This window comes from Engystomops pustulosus, chromosome 8 (genome assembly GCF_040894005.1).
Source record: "Engystomops pustulosus chromosome 8, aEngPut4.maternal, whole genome shotgun sequence".
Taxonomy (NCBI): domain Eukaryota; kingdom Metazoa; phylum Chordata; class Amphibia; order Anura; family Leptodactylidae; genus Engystomops; species Engystomops pustulosus.
In genome coordinates this window covers 78,143,499-78,159,290 of record NC_092418.1, presented here as the reverse complement: position 1 = coordinate 78,159,290, position 15,792 = coordinate 78,143,499, and the positions used below count along the sequence as shown (strand labels likewise).

The 15,792-nt window shown below is 39.1% G+C and overlaps 1 protein-coding gene across 3 annotated transcripts in view; it reads right to left on the bottom strand.

The window, feature by feature from the left end:
- Nucleotides 1-15,792, bottom strand: part of SPAG16 (sperm associated antigen 16) — a 666,704-nt gene that overhangs the window by 225,922 nt on the left and 424,990 nt on the right. For all 3 annotated transcript variants that reach the window (XM_072121363.1, XM_072121365.1, XM_072121364.1), the window contains exon 14: nt 1,298-1,363. In XM_072121363.1, the coding sequence (XP_071977464.1) occupies nt 1,298-1,363 (66 nt within the window). The remainder of the gene's footprint in view (nt 1-1,297; nt 1,364-15,792) is intronic.

Sequence of the window (15,792 nt, the reverse complement as noted above, 5' to 3'; positions counted from 1 at the left end):
GGCATAGAGGGCAGTCTATGAAGAAGTGGCACATGGTGAGCAATGGGTTGGTAACTATATAACAAAATAAGCACTTTCTACTTGTATATAGATGAAATAACTGATAGGAAGCAGTCTGAGTAACACTAGGGGACAAAGGGAACATACTATGGGAGGCAGTCTGAGTAACACTAGGGGACAAAGGGAACATACTATGGGAGGCAGTCTGAGTAACACTTGGGGACAAAGGGTACATACTATGGGAATCAGTCTGAGTAACAATAGAGGACAAAGGGAACATACCATGGGAGGCAGTCTGAGTAACAGTAGGGGACAAGGGGGAACATACTTTGGGAGGCAGTCTGAGTAACGCTAGGGGACAAAGGGAACATACTATGGGAATCAGTCTGAGTAACAGTAGGGGGCAAAGGGAAAATATTATGGGAATCAGTCTAAGTAACAGTAGGTGACAAAGGGAACATACTATGGGAGGCTGTCTGAGTAACAGTAGGGGACAAAGGGAACATACTATGGGAATCAGTCTGAGTAACAGTAGGGGACAAAGGGAACATACTTTGGGAAGCAGTCTGAAAAACGGAAGGGGGCAAAGGAACCATACAAAGGGAAGCAGTCTGAATAACAGTAGGTGACACGGGAAGCATTCTATGGTAACGAGTCTGAGTAACAGTAGGGGACACAATGAGAATACTATGGGAAGCAGTCTGAGTAACAGTAGGAACACAGGGAGCATATTATGAGATGCAGTCTAAGTAACAGTATGGTACATGGAAGCATTCTATGGGAAGAAGTCTGAGTGACACTGGGGTACATGGAAGCATTCTATGGGAAGAATTCTGACTAACAGTAGGGTACATGGAAGTAAGAGTAGTCTATGTATCATTAATTGCAACCCATAACTGTGTGGAGTACAAAAGGTAGTCCTTTTTCTGCATGCTGCATTATCAATGACATTATCAATGACAATATATATTTTCAGCAGCAACATGTATGAACCATTGTTTTCAGGGGAGCCATCTATGTAACCCTATAATTTTGGGTTGTTTACAGATATTACATTTTATATCTGCAGTTTGCGCTGCTTATACAGTAACAGGAGCAAAGAGTGCACATTAGAAGGGGCAGCAGGAAGGGGAGTTTTCGGAGTTTGGGAAAAGGAACAAAGGTTGCGGTAACCAAACAGTCTACATTAGAGAAAACGCAATGGATGACGCAAGTTACACCTTCTTTTTATTTCAGCCATTATAGGTAACATTGAGTTTACACAATATTGTATAAACCCCTGTAAGCAGTCACTTACCTTCATGTTAAATGTGGCATAATTGCATGAGTGAAGGTGCCCATAAAAGGTCTGAGCGCACACTCCCTAAAACAGAGAACAACATAATAGATTAAAAGTGGTTGTAAATATACCAATAGTTATACTTCAGACTTCACAGAGTTATATAACAGATAGATTGTCAGTGCTCTTAAACCCAGGAAAGTATTTTTATGGTGTGCTGTGAGCTCATGATGGATTTATTGACATGGCAGCATCTACTCAAATGTTACTAGTAAATTCCTATTTAACAACTACGACCAATGCTTGTCAAATCCTGACTATCTTTCTCAGAAAATAAGTTCACGTTCTATAAGTATGTATCATGCAGCACAAAATAATCTTGAAAGCCACATACTGCAGATTTTCAAAGGAAGTACATATATTTCTTGTTGTAAACTGTATAGTATGAAGTATTAGTACACTGTGGTAGCAAACCTGGTGAAGCTGAAAAGAGGAAGGGACATTTAATGAATGCAATACATCATCACAAACTAACAACATTATAAATAACATAAAACTTATTAATAATTTATGTTTCCTTTAAAAACCCATTAATAATATAGAGTGGAATGAAGAAAGTAAAGTTAGAGTCTTCAGTAAAAAAAAAAAAAATTAATAAAGGGGTTTTCCACTTTCAGCAAGTAACTGATATTGTTTGTTTTACAATTTTATAATCTGCTTTCTGTATCTATCCCTCTCTGTTTTTTAGATCTCGTTTTGCTGTTGTTCAAAAGGAATCTTCATGTTTATGTCCAGTGGATGGAAATCTGTCCGTGGTCATGTGATGTCACACAGGTGCACAACTTGTTGGTATCACAGAGAGTAATCAGAACCATAACAGTTTATATCCATAGGAAGTATATTGGAAAATTGTATAACATTGTATAACATTACACAAATATTACTTATGTTCTTAAAGTAAAAGACCCCTTTAACACCTTAAGACATGTGATGTAAAGACTAAAGTATTGCAGTATAAGGTAGGAGCATTCAGATCCCCTATTGTTTATGTTCTCTAGGGAGTCTAAAACTACAGTAAAAAAAATGTAATTTTGTTCAAAAGGTTTTATTTTTCTTTAAAATCTATTAAAACTTAATAAAACCTATTTAGTATCAATGTGATTGTTCTGACCCAAGGAATAGAGGAGATGTGTCAATGGCAGTGTCACTTGTCAATATCAGAATGAGCCCAGGATTTCCTATCGGAAATATTTTTATTTACATCAAGCTGTAATAATCCTTCTAGGTTTTCTGGTTTAGTCTTGTTCTAAGCTTGAAAATGTATACAGTGTACGATTTACAAATCACGGCAGGACTGCTGGGAAATTTCCTTTCAAAGTTCCACAAGAGACCACATCAAATCTAAGTAACCAGCATAACTCTTGAATAAATCTTTTATGAACAAAGAGGTAAACTAAAAAAAGGCCTTTCTTTCCTTTCTGATCCTGTACTTTCAAGATAAAAGTGAGATGTTTCTCTGTAGTGCAGGCACTTGGAATTCCTATCATACACAATGCAATAGCCATTTCACCATGGGCAAGACATAAGAAGAGGGCACTAGTGCTCGGTATTGTCTCTATGGTAAATCCCAGCTATTTTTTGTTTCTTTTGTCAGATGTTGAGTCAATCCCTTAAAGCACGCATGGATCCAATTTATAAGAGAGAATTCAATTTTTAAGGGCAGTGAAGCAAAGGATATCTCAATAAAGACTAAAAAAAATATATAAACCCAGAAGAAATAACATCTCAAAGCAAATAGCATTTTCTTGTTGGTTTTATTTTAATAGGGGAAAAATTCTGAGTAGAGGAAATTCCTTATATATTTTTACAGAGGTCATAGATTCATTTTGAGGGGGGCAATAGCAGCTTATTGTAGATTTCTAAACAAAAAAAAAAGAGACTTCATTTCAGATATAATGTACAGTCCAGGGTCAGTGATAACACCAAACCCTTGCTGTTCATTGGTTTAGATGTTGCGATCAACTGTGACCATGGCATCTAGGTGGTTAGACAGAGGAAGGCGGCTTAGGGAATGCCCATAAGTGATAGCCATATAAGCCACATTTCTACACTTACTAGGTGTACTAAAAATAAAGAACTGGGTTATACTTGTAGTAAATCAAGTAACAAACCAATGTTCCTGGTCAACGAGAAGAAAGGGAGAAGTATCCCCAGTTTATGGAACTTAAAGAGGTTGTCCACTATTAGCAAATAATTGAATAATTGATATGGTTTGTGTAATGAAAAGTTACACATTTTTCCAATATACTTTCTGAATCGATTCCTCAAGGTTTTCTAGATCTCTGCTTGCTGTCCTTCTATAGAAAGCTTCACTGTTTACTTCCAGTGGATAGAATCTGTCCATGGTCTTGTCATGGACAGGCAGCTGCATGAGCCGTTATCAGAGAGAGTAATTAGGGCCGTGTTATACTAAAAGCTCCTGCACCTACCTGTCCATTGTAAAAGTGGACAGTCCTTAAACAGTCCATTACAACAGTAGCCACTAACTGTACCTGTAAGTGATCTTTGTGTTGAAAAGTAGTGATATTTAAAATGAATCAATACATAAAACTAAATCTAAAAGTCTTATGTAACCAAGCAAAAAACAAGTTTTCACACGGCTCAGTGTATTTATTTAAAAAAACTCAAAAAACACAAAAAATTATGTTTTTTTTAATAACTGCAAGGCAACCTGGACATGGGGAAAATTTATTAGCACTGCCTGAGATCAAAACAGGTCTAGTTGCCCATGGCAGCCAATCAAAGGTCAGCTTTGATTTTTCCACAGCTGTTTATAAAATGAAAACTAAGCTCTGAATGGTTTCCATTGGCAACTAGAACAGTTTTGACTGATAAATCTCCCCCATATGTGCAGGTATACGGGATGCAAACAAGGGTCCCATGAGAGCTCTGCTCATTCACCGATGGCCATCGAAAGATACTGCCAGTGAAGCAAAAAGGAGCAGGAATGGGACCTGCCTTATATTAGGTGTCGCGGGCAGTCGTCTCATGTAAAGGGCTGTGAAATGTAAAGCAGTGTGCATGAGCCCATAGAAGAAAATGAGGATGTGTGCTAGCTGTAGAAAATACTTATAAGTATTTTCCCAGCCTAATATACTATGAAACTATGATTATCAGAGAACACAAAGCAGAAGGAGAGTTTATCCTCTTTTTAGACACTGTAAAGTTTTGGGAAGCAGTCCTGGGGAACAATGTAATCAATCCTTTATGTGTGTTGTAAATGGCAGCAGGACTGATTTATGGTTTTATTTTCCTGGTCTGTAGCTGGACTCAGATCACTCACATGATTTCTGCATTGAGCTGTTCAACAGCCCCTCTCCCTGTAGTGACCACTGTAGCAAACTCAAAGTGTTGGGTGCTGTGTAAAAGTTCAGTAGTTAGATCTTACAGCAAAGCCGTGTGAGGTCTTTCCCCAGTGCTCCAAGACCAGCTACAATCCTAGAATATGAATGTATTTTTGTCGTCTTATGAACAAAGTTCTCAAGGACTGTTAATAACACTCTCTGTAGAATATAAAGGCCCTCCTGCGTATGTGATCTTTGTCTCTAATTCTCAGTTGGTGAGGTTTTTTTACGGTGGCTTTGAATTTCATACTTTGTATTATCAGTGAGATCCGCACAGAATATAGGATATTTTTAGAGATGAGCGAGCACTAAAAAGCTCGGGTGCTCGTTATTCGAGACAAACTTTTCCAGATGCTCGAGTGCTCGTCTCGAATAACGAGCCCCATTGAAGTCAATGGGAGACCCGAGCATTTTTTTAATAAAACTGAACAGTAAAAGAACAGTGCAAAAAAAAAAATTCCAGATGTTTGCAGATGTTTTACTTGTAAGAACACATTGAAATAACACTATTCTTCACTTTGCAGGTGTTCGCGCGTGTCTCCCGCTAAGTTAGGAGATGTGCACGAACATCTGGAATGTGAAGAATAGTGTTCTTTCAATGTGTTCTGCACTTAAATGCTCCTGTGTTCACTGTTTTTAATGTTTTAATTCTATTCTTCACATTGCAGGTGTGCGCGCGTGTCTCCCGATAGGTTCGGAGATACGCGCGCACAGCTGCAAAGTGAAGAATAGCATTAAAACATTAAAAACAGTGAATACAGGAGCATTTAAGTGCAGAACACATTGAAAGAACAATATTCTTCACATTCCAGATGTTCCGAACATCTCCGAACCTAGCGGGAGACACGCGCGAACACCTGGAAAGTGAAGAATAGTGTTATTTCAATGTGTTCTTACAAGTAAAACATCTGCAAACATGTGTAATATTTTTTTTTACAATAAAAATACTTTTATTCAATTTATTTTATTAATTTACTGCTCGATCTCGAGCCGGCGAGATACTCGTCCGAGTAACGAGCCGGTCCGAGTATGCTAATACTCGACCGAGCAGTATACTCGGACAAGTATACTCGCTCATCTCTAGATATTTTACTTTATTTTTATTTATGTGGAAAAATACATTTGAGTAAATGGAAGCTGATTTTGACAAAAAAAAATTCTGCAGCAAATTTAAATTCTGTTTGAATTTACACTTGTCACTAACATGTTCTATATTGCTAGCATATGAAGTGTTGCCAATTCTGTATCTCTATTGTTGCAATCTCTTAATAAAGCAGAGATTTCTGAGTGAATGTCAGTTTAGGAGTCGGGGGAGAGAAAACTTAGAGCCTTATAGAGAGGGAATCATTTTTCTTTGAGAAATTATATTACAAATATAAAAATATATTGACCATGTTGGTCTTTACAGTATATCACAGTAATACACATATTATTCACTGAAATAAAACCTAGGAAAAAAAAGACTTGAAAAAGGTTGAAGAGAAACTTATACCCACTCCACTGAATGTATGAGCATGTGGATGGAGGAAAAAGTGTTCTTCTGGAAACACAACACCAAAATATATGTCTCATGAAGACATTGGGGCCATTTATAATAATTTCTTTGTCATTTTTTACCCTTTTGTCACTCTCAAGCCACTTTTTTGAAAGGATGCCCAGCCCTCCAAATTAACTAGAACCTGTACCAGGTTATAGCTGAAATCTACGCCTTACCGGACTGGGCATAGATTTAACATTGGTAAATAATTGTTCGCTGCAATTACTAAGAGACCAGAAGCTCTTAGTAATTTTGGTATTTCGACTGCTGGCATTGGGACTATTAAGATGTACCAGTCTTAAATATATTCCCCCCATTACCTGTTCTTGTACCTCCTGAACATAAAAGAAGGGAAACCACCACATGTATAACATAAGAAACTTTAAATTCATCTGGCCATAACAACTGTTAAGGCCACATTCACACTAGTATTCTTATTTAGTGGGATATGTTCTCCTATTAAATCCCCATTTTCCCCTGGAAATTGGAAGATGAATAAACATCGGTCAGTGATTGGATGCTACCGATGCTCAACGTGTGATGTCACTTACCTCATATTGGGACCTCCAAGAGTGTACACTTAGCAGAATCCAGGGGTGGATGCAATACTGTTGCATCCCCCCATAGGCCATTATGTCCTCAGCTGAGCATATATGCCGCTCAACAGGAGGAATCAAGATGGAAAGATGCAGCCAGCTATGTCCTTTTGCAGGACAGAGGGAGGCAAAAAGGATGACTCCTTCTATATGTCTGCAAGTATACGCCGGGAGCTTGTAGCCATAATTATTTCTATATAAGAAGATGTAATCCCTTTAGAGGGAGATCACAGACAAGTATGCAATAATCGCAAGATATTGCTCTAAATGTATAAAGGATAGATCTCCCAAATGGGATCTGCACCAATATAAAAAGTTAGAATCCTCCTTTACAAAATGATTAAAAAATTCCTGGAGAATTCTATCCAACGAGAAAGAGATTCTATCTATTGAGAAATCAATTATTGAGGCAAAAATAATTTCTAAAAATAGAAAAAGAAATACCCCTAGTAACAAATATGTAGCTGGAAGATTCTATATAAAAATCAAAAACAATGAGAAGCAGTGAACACAAGTGCCGTAAATGGAAATGCGTCAGGAATGTGAGTATACAACAGGAAATCAATAGGAGTGCAGCGAGTCAGCGGAGCTGTTATTAGTCATTGCAGACCACAGGATTGTTCCCTTCAAGAAGGGAAAGAGTTTAATCTACACTTAAACATGAGAGTGATGAGACACGCGGGCAAAAGAACACATAGGATCATTCATTACAAAATCATGAGGGGGAAAAACAGCCTTAAAAAAATCACCACCGGTAGCGCTCACTTAATGAAAGCTTTTATATTTCACTGTCCAGGGGGGGAAGCTTTCATATTCACGCTTCCTTCCTTCCAGTTATCTCTCCTCTATCTCACATATTTTATGTATATATTCATTTTTCCATTTCCTTATAAATATTGGATGATAACAATAACTGCACTTCACAGCTGGTTTGGGAATGTCAGCAAATGGGCATCGGTTTCCCTGGAGCACAGATATTTTACAGGTTTCATTGTCTGCTTTGATATCACTGCAGGCACAATACACACTATCGCAGGCCGGTAGTCATAAGTACCAGCCCATCAGAGGGATGCCATATTTGGCATAACATACCCACTACTTCATGGATAATAAGCAAAGTACAGCTAGACAAGCTGCCATCAAACCAGGCTGTAGTTTGTAGGTCACTAGCCATAAGAACTGCTTAGTGAGGGGGGGGCCTAAATGCCTGTCTGCCATATCACAGCATTATAAGTGGGATCTTGTAGTAGGTGAGGGACAAATTAGGGCTTGGGGCATCATAACTCATGTTAACAATTCAAGTCACGCGACTGCAAAAGCCGGGTTATGTATAGCCCCATGGAATGACACAAGCAGATATACTGTGCCTTCTCTGCCTGTTTTCCTGCAGAGAAGGTATGTGAAAAGCGCCATTTCCTCCTGTTTTGAGGCTTTTCTACCCCATACACCACTTTAAGGAGATCTATCACCAGGATTAAGAATTGTACACCAAGCACAATAACAATCCAGTGTGTGCCCCCTCCGGCAGGATCTGCTCTTCTTCTACCTTAAAAAATATATGCAAAAAATTATGCAAACGAGCCTGAGTGGCTCCAGGCTCCATAGGTGTTAATGGTGTGTGGAGCTCCTCAGGCTCATTTGCACAATTTTTAAAGCCTTTTTTTTCATAAAAAGCAGAGCATAAGAAGCTAAAAGAATAGCAGATCCTGTCAGAGGTAGCACACACCAGTATGTCAGTGTGCTTGACTTATAATCCTTCACCCTGGTGGTAGATGTCCATTAAGTGTGGTGGGGCAGGGAGTGGGACGGGTAGATGAGTGAACATCCAAAACCGCCTTATTTACTATAGTGTCCACTGGAAAACCAAAAAAGACTATAGCTGAAATCTCTGCCAAATCACACTCAGTCTAAACTGGTCTGACCCGAAGGAGATTCATTCTGTTTGCTGGCCGATAAGAATACTGCTGTACGGTCCTAATACATTCTCCCATTGACTTGCAAAGAATGAGATCCTCTTCAATACAACAGGGGAAATAAAATCCTAGTAAGTTGTTGATCACTTTGCATACTGTATTTTAGGCACTGTGCCTCATAAAATTAAAGAAATTGTCTGGTCACTGTTGATCCAGTTTGGACACGTTAGGGAGCCCCTGCTAAACTCAGTGACTGGCTCAGAGGGTAGAAAAGGAGTGCAGAAAAATAGGGCCAATCCTGCATGAAGGACAAATCCTAAGTACTATCTTTAAGTGGTTTTCCAGTTGTTTCGTGAAATATTGATTTGGTCTACAGATGCATTTGTAGGCAGTATTAGCATGAAAAGATTAATTAGTTACTATAGTTTTTTTTCCTAATGGCTTAGCATTCCTCCTTGGCCAAGGTGGAGGTTATCCATTTACAGTAGTTCACAGGTTATATAGTGTTCATACAGTGCGGAAAATAAGTATCTGACATGCTGCCGATCTTGCAAGTTTTCCCATCTACAAAGAATGGAGAGGTCTGTACTTTGTATTGTAGGTATACTAGCAGAATCTAAAAAAATTACATTGTATGATTTTTAAACAAGTTAAAGTGCATGTTATATTGCAAGAAATAACCTTAGTCTCTCAGTGTTTTTTTAAGAATCTCCTCCAACACTCATTACCTGTATTAATTGCATCTGCTTGATCCACACATTCAATCACACTCCAAACTTTCCATCATGGTCAAGGCCAAATAGTTGGATACCAGGGACATGATTGTAGACCTGCTCAGAGCTGAAATGGGCTTCAGGACAACAGGTAAGCGGCTTGGTGATAACTGTTGGTGCAATTATCAGAAAATGGAAGAAACACAAAATGACTTCCTCCATCTGAGGCTTCATGCAATATCTCACCTCGTTAGGTAAGGATGATTCTGCGAAAGGTCAGGAATTAGCCCAGAACTACTGGCAGCAAGCTGGGACCACAGTCTCAAAGATTACCATTAGTAACACACTACAATGTCATGGATTAAAATCCTGCAGGGCATTCAAGATCCCCATACTCACACCAGCACATTTCCAGGCCCATTTGAAGTACACCAATGACCATCTTTGTGATCCAGTTCAGGCATGGGAGGAGTCTTATGGTCAGATTCGACCAAAATAGAACTTATAGGTATCAACTACACTTGCCATGTTTGGATGAGGAAGAAGGAATACAACCCCAAGAACATTTCCCTATATAGCCTTTCGTCCTACAGCAGAATTTGAATAGATCTGTAGTTTAGAGCGGATGGTTTGTCGGTCTTTTCAAAGTCTAAAGGTTATGATGAACCTAACAACAGAGCCTGGTCCACTCGATCACATTAAAATTTCTCATGTAGCTGCGGACCACAGTCTCTCTTTTATGCTATTAGTGGTCTGTGTTTTGACCTCCCCTATCTCCCATTTATAACAAAGCCAGTAAAATATGCTTCAGGCTGGAATCCCTCTATAGGTGATCATCTGCTGGAAACAATTATGGAATTGTGATGTGATGTGATGTAGATAAGTTTTACTACTGAATCCCCTCATCATAATCTACTATTGTATAATCAGTAACATACCATATCATCTCTGAAATCTGGAATATAATACTTGTACATAGGCAAAGCCCACACACTACTGGTAAAACATACCAACATACTTAGTATAATATTTGAAGGCAGGGAGTGACATAACCCTTTATTATTTTCTATAAAACCTATTGCTGCGCTGGTATATGATTAACTGTGAAACCCGAGTATGGAGAACTGAATGGATCCTGTCAAACAGATGATATATGGTGTGTGCTGATTTGGTAAAAGCTTCCACCATGTATGAACTCTTAAGAATTGATCGCATAAACAGGTTTCCATATGATTTATCATTTGCAGTCAAAATGTTGCTCAATGTTGCATAAAATCTGGTTAAAACAATGCAAGTTTGGCTGCTTTTCTGAGCATAATATCTAATGTGCATTTCACAGCAGACTGTTCTTCCCTGGGGGAGGATGGCGGTCGTACGGTATAATGGAAACACAACTACCTGCCTTTAGTACTTACAATAATAGGCTACTACCTATAGTAGATTGCTAATGCAGGACACTCCTTAGGTTACAGACCAACACATGCAGAAACCTTACAGTCTCATAGAAAGGCAGCAGGATGTCAGCGAGGCCTTAACTTTAACCGAAGCTTTCAACTGAGGAAGACATTGTCCTGCTGTGATCATACTGCTCCAGCTAGCATGCAGAATGCATTGATTGCAAAGGCTGAGACTGCTTTCTGGCAATTGTAGTCAAAAACTCAGTGTTTTATCTTTTATCAAAAGCTGAAATCCTCGGAATAAATGAACACAGCTCAAAAAAGATCGAACAAAAGGATATGACCCGCCATAGACTCGCACCTCCCTTCAGTTCATAGTTTCTGCCCGTGTCAATTTGTTGCATTAGCAGATACAGTTACTGTACATTCACCTTAGTTGATATTTTACAAAACAAACATTCTCAGGCAGTTTTGTTAGTAATGATTTGGCATATTCTATCATTCTGCTTAATGAGAAGGAGGATTAATGAAATATTTTCGCATTTTTATTTCCACATTGAATTAACCTCAAGCTTTTCAAGCATATTTAGACACAAAACAGAAGAAATCTGATTAAATGGATCATAGTCTTCTTCAAATTTCTCCATCAACTTTTAGGTTCCTTAATATAGTAAATGTAATTTGTTGGTGGTAATGGCTTTTGTATTTTTACCAGTTGTTATTACAGCATGTCATTATATTGTTATCTGCTCAAAAACCCTAAAAATAATAATTCCTTTATTTATATAGCGCACACAGATTATGCAGCGCTGCAGAGTTTGCCAAATCAGTCTCTGTCCCCAACGAGGCTCACAATCTAATCAACCTACCAGTATGTTTTGGAGTGTGGGAGGAAACCAAAGGACCCGGAGGAAACCCATGCAAACACGGAGAGAACATACAAACTCTTTGCAGATGTTGACCTGGATGGGATTTGAACCCAGGACCCCAGCGATGCAAGGCTGTAGTGCTAACCACTAAGCCACCATGCCGCCCTAACATAAGAAAAATCATGACTAGGTAAGAGGAATAAAAGTAACTCACTAATACATAATACCAAGAACATCTGTGCCACTCTCTAGTACTGTGAAGCAGTACCTGTCCCCAGGTCTTGGCCAAGGACAGCCCTACATCTCCTAGTCTTGAAAATGGTCAATAAAAGAGGGATATATGAGGAGGGATATGGGGATGTAATAGCTATAAATCATTTTTTCTCAGTGACACAAAATGGGAAGAATTACACTGGGTTTTGCTGGTAACTTGTCCTGAGAGGTTTCTCAACTATTCCAAACCACAAAATATAAAAACTGGAGTAGGGCAAAAATGAAATGGTGCCAAATTCTGCAGTGCAAAGTTTAATGCACTAATCCACTAGTATGCAAATGCTAGATGAAATACTTTACTCTGTGTTTGCACACCAGAGAACTTTTAATAGGAAATGCTGATAGATCATGATGCATCATGTGCCATCCCAGTGACAGCCATTTTCAGGATGGGATTGCTGGGGGTTTCAAGGATAACAAAACATCTCATGTAACTAGTAAAAGGACTGCAGAACAGCACAAGATGAAATGAAACTCCACATATTGGGGCAGATTTACTTACCCGGTCCATTCGCGATCCAGCGTCGCGTTCTCTGCGGTGGATTTGGGTCTTCCGGTGATTCACTAAGGCAGTTCCTCCGACGTCCACCAGGTGTCGCTGCTGCGCTGAAGTCCGCCGAGGTCCGCCGGAGTTCACGATCCATTGCCGGGTGAAGGTAAGCCTGTGTCCAGCGACACGTTTTTTTAAAAATGCGGCGGTTTCTCCGAATCCGTCAGGTTTTCGTACGGCCACGCCCCCCGATTTCTGTCACTTGCACGCTGGCGCCAATGCGGCACAATCCGATCGTGTACGCCGAAATCCCGGGCAATACAGGGAAAATCGAAAATTGAAAATCGAAAACCCGAATTGGGCCCTTAGTAAATGACCCCCGTTGTTTTATTCACCACACAGCACTGTTTTGACTACAACATAGTCTTTGTCCAGCGTAAGTGCTGTAAACAAACACTTTGGAGTGTGGGAGATGTGCAGAACGTCCCCTTAATGTACCTGGTCTCAGTATTATAGGGACTGTGTTTATGTTAACTGGACTTTAGCTCCGTGATTTAGATGTTGCAGGAGTCCTGGCTTGATAGCTCATTTCCATACTTCATTACATGTGTTATATACAGTGGGTACAGAAAGCATTCCGATCCATTTACATTTTTAACTCTGTTTCATTGCAGCCAATGGGTAAGATTATACTTTTCTAAAATTCTATTTTTTTTGCTCATTTATGTACCGTCTGCACCCAATCTTGATAGAAAAAACAGAAATGTAAACATTTTTGCTGATTTATAAAACAAAAAAACTGAAATAGCACATGGTCATAAGTATTAAAGACACATATTATAAAGACTACTCATCCATCCTTCTGTGTTTAATTAAACTGATTGGACTTGATTAGAAAGTGCATGTCAGAGAACATGAGAATCATGAGGTCGAAGGAACTGCCCAAGAAGCTCAGAGACTTGTGGCAAGGCACGGATTGGGACAAGGTTACAAAAGAATTTCTGCAGCACTCAAAGTCCCTAAGAGACACAATGGCCTCCATGATCCTTAAATGGTAGAAGTTTAGGACAACCACAACTGTTCCTCGAACTGGCCGGGCCAGCCAAACTAAGCAATTGTGGGAGAAGAGCAATAGTGAGAGAAGAGTCTTGAGATCACTGTGGCTAAGCTCCAGAGATGCAGCAGGGAGTAGGGAGAAAGTTCCATAAAATCAACTATCACTGCAGCCTCCACCAGTAAAATTGTACTGATGGAGCTTCTCCACAGTTCAAGAAATGAAAGCCTGCATACAGTTTGGAAGAAAACACCTGAAGTACTCACAGACTAAGATGTAAAATTCTCTGTTTTGAAAAGACAAAGATTGAACTTTTGGTGTTTATTCTAAGCAGTATGTGTGTTTTTCAGCTGCAGGGACAGGGTGACTGGTTGCAATTGAAATAAAGATGAATGCAGCCAAGTACAGAGATATCCTGGATGAAAACCTCTTCCAGGGTGCTCTGGACCTCAGACTGGGCCAAAGGTTCACCATCCAACAAGTCAATGACCCTAAGCATAGAGCTAAAATAACAAAACAGAGGCTTCAGAACAACTCTGTGATCATTCCTGACTGGCCCAGCCAGAGTCCAGGTGTGAAAAATATGTTGCATCACTCTCAAACAGACTCATGGCTGCACCGGATCCACAGTTGCTTCTTCTCAATACTGAGCAAAGGGTCTGATTACTTATGGCCATGAGATATTTCAGTTTTTCTTGTTTAATACGCAATCTTTTTTTTTTTCTACCAAGATCGGGTACATTAATGAACAAAAAATCTTACTATTTGGCTGCAATGAAACAAAGAGTAAAAAATGTAAAGTGATCTGAATACTTTCCATACTCACTGTACCTGAACCTTAACTGCAGATGATGCTGATTAATGAGAAGGAAACGGACAGAGATGAGAGTTCCCGTGAGCTGCTGGTCTGGAGAAAGACCAACTGCAGAGGTCCAAGCTTTGACTTACACAGAGGTACATAAATGGGGCTTGGGGATGTAGAATGGTACAACAGATGCAGGTGCCTGCTATAGCCTTGTGATACATCTGGCATGGGGGGCGGGGGGAATTACATCATACAATGGTGCACCAGTGTATGATAAATCTCCCCATGTGTTCTTCCCAACACGGAGCCCATTTAGATGTAGGAAAATAGATTTCAGTTGAAGAAATTATGATAACAAATCTGTTAAAAGTGAACTGACTCTCAAACAGTTCCATGCCATAAATGACCATGTTGGGTCCTTTAAAGCATTTAATGTTTTTATGATTGATCTCTCTTAGCTTCTTAGCTTCTAAATGTGCCATGTAGAAATTGTTTTCTAAACTTATCAACACCTACAAGGAATCATGGATATTTAAAAACAAGTTTCATCAGTGAATCAGCACTAAAAACCCCTGAAAACATAATCTACCATAAAATATTCTGGTTACATCACGTTTATAAAACGATATGATAATCTTGCTAGGTTATTCATGTTTTCATCTAAAACTTAAGTATGATTTCATGTTCCACCGAAAGAAAATCTGAAATAAAGTGTAAGAAATATAAGGAAAAAAACCCCTCAAATATTCATCTTCCGTTGAGTTTTCTTTAAAAAAAATAAAAGCTCCATTAGACTTCTACATGACGGACTCCATTAGTTAGGGTGTCAACATTGCCGGATTTTGTTCGTACTTGATGAACATTCAGCTTTATAATTGTCAGCCATCATCCACACAGCCCATGCTGTTCCAAAATGCTCTAATTATGCTCCTCATTAACATCTTGGTGCGTACATGAGTGATGTGGGATGGGACCTAGCATTAGTGAACATTAGGAATTCCTCCTAGACTCCGGTTCTGATGCATAGCTGTAATCACTGGCGTACTGGAGCAGTATGTCTACAAGAGACATATAATCAGTGTTCATTTTGAGTCAGGACTTCTGTGATTTGCGGCTGCTCAATGACTTCTCCCTGTTGAGCGATAGTTCTTAGTCATGTGAGCGATGCTGGAGTCTTACATAATCAATGTGATTTATTGGGTTAATCTAATTGAATAGATAGAATATCATTTACTATACAAAAAGTATCTATTTCTCTTCTTTCCATTTGTACCTGAAATTTCGGTTTCTAAAACGTCTCAACCATCCATATTTTTTTTTAGATAATACTGCAATGGATTTGTCAGATAAAGAATAAAGTTTCTCAAAGAGTCGTTAGTTTTGTTTTAGCCAAAGTAATGAATGGTGCCTATTAGAAATAGCGGAAAAAAACTTTAGGTTCAGCTCTGCCAAACCCGGACAC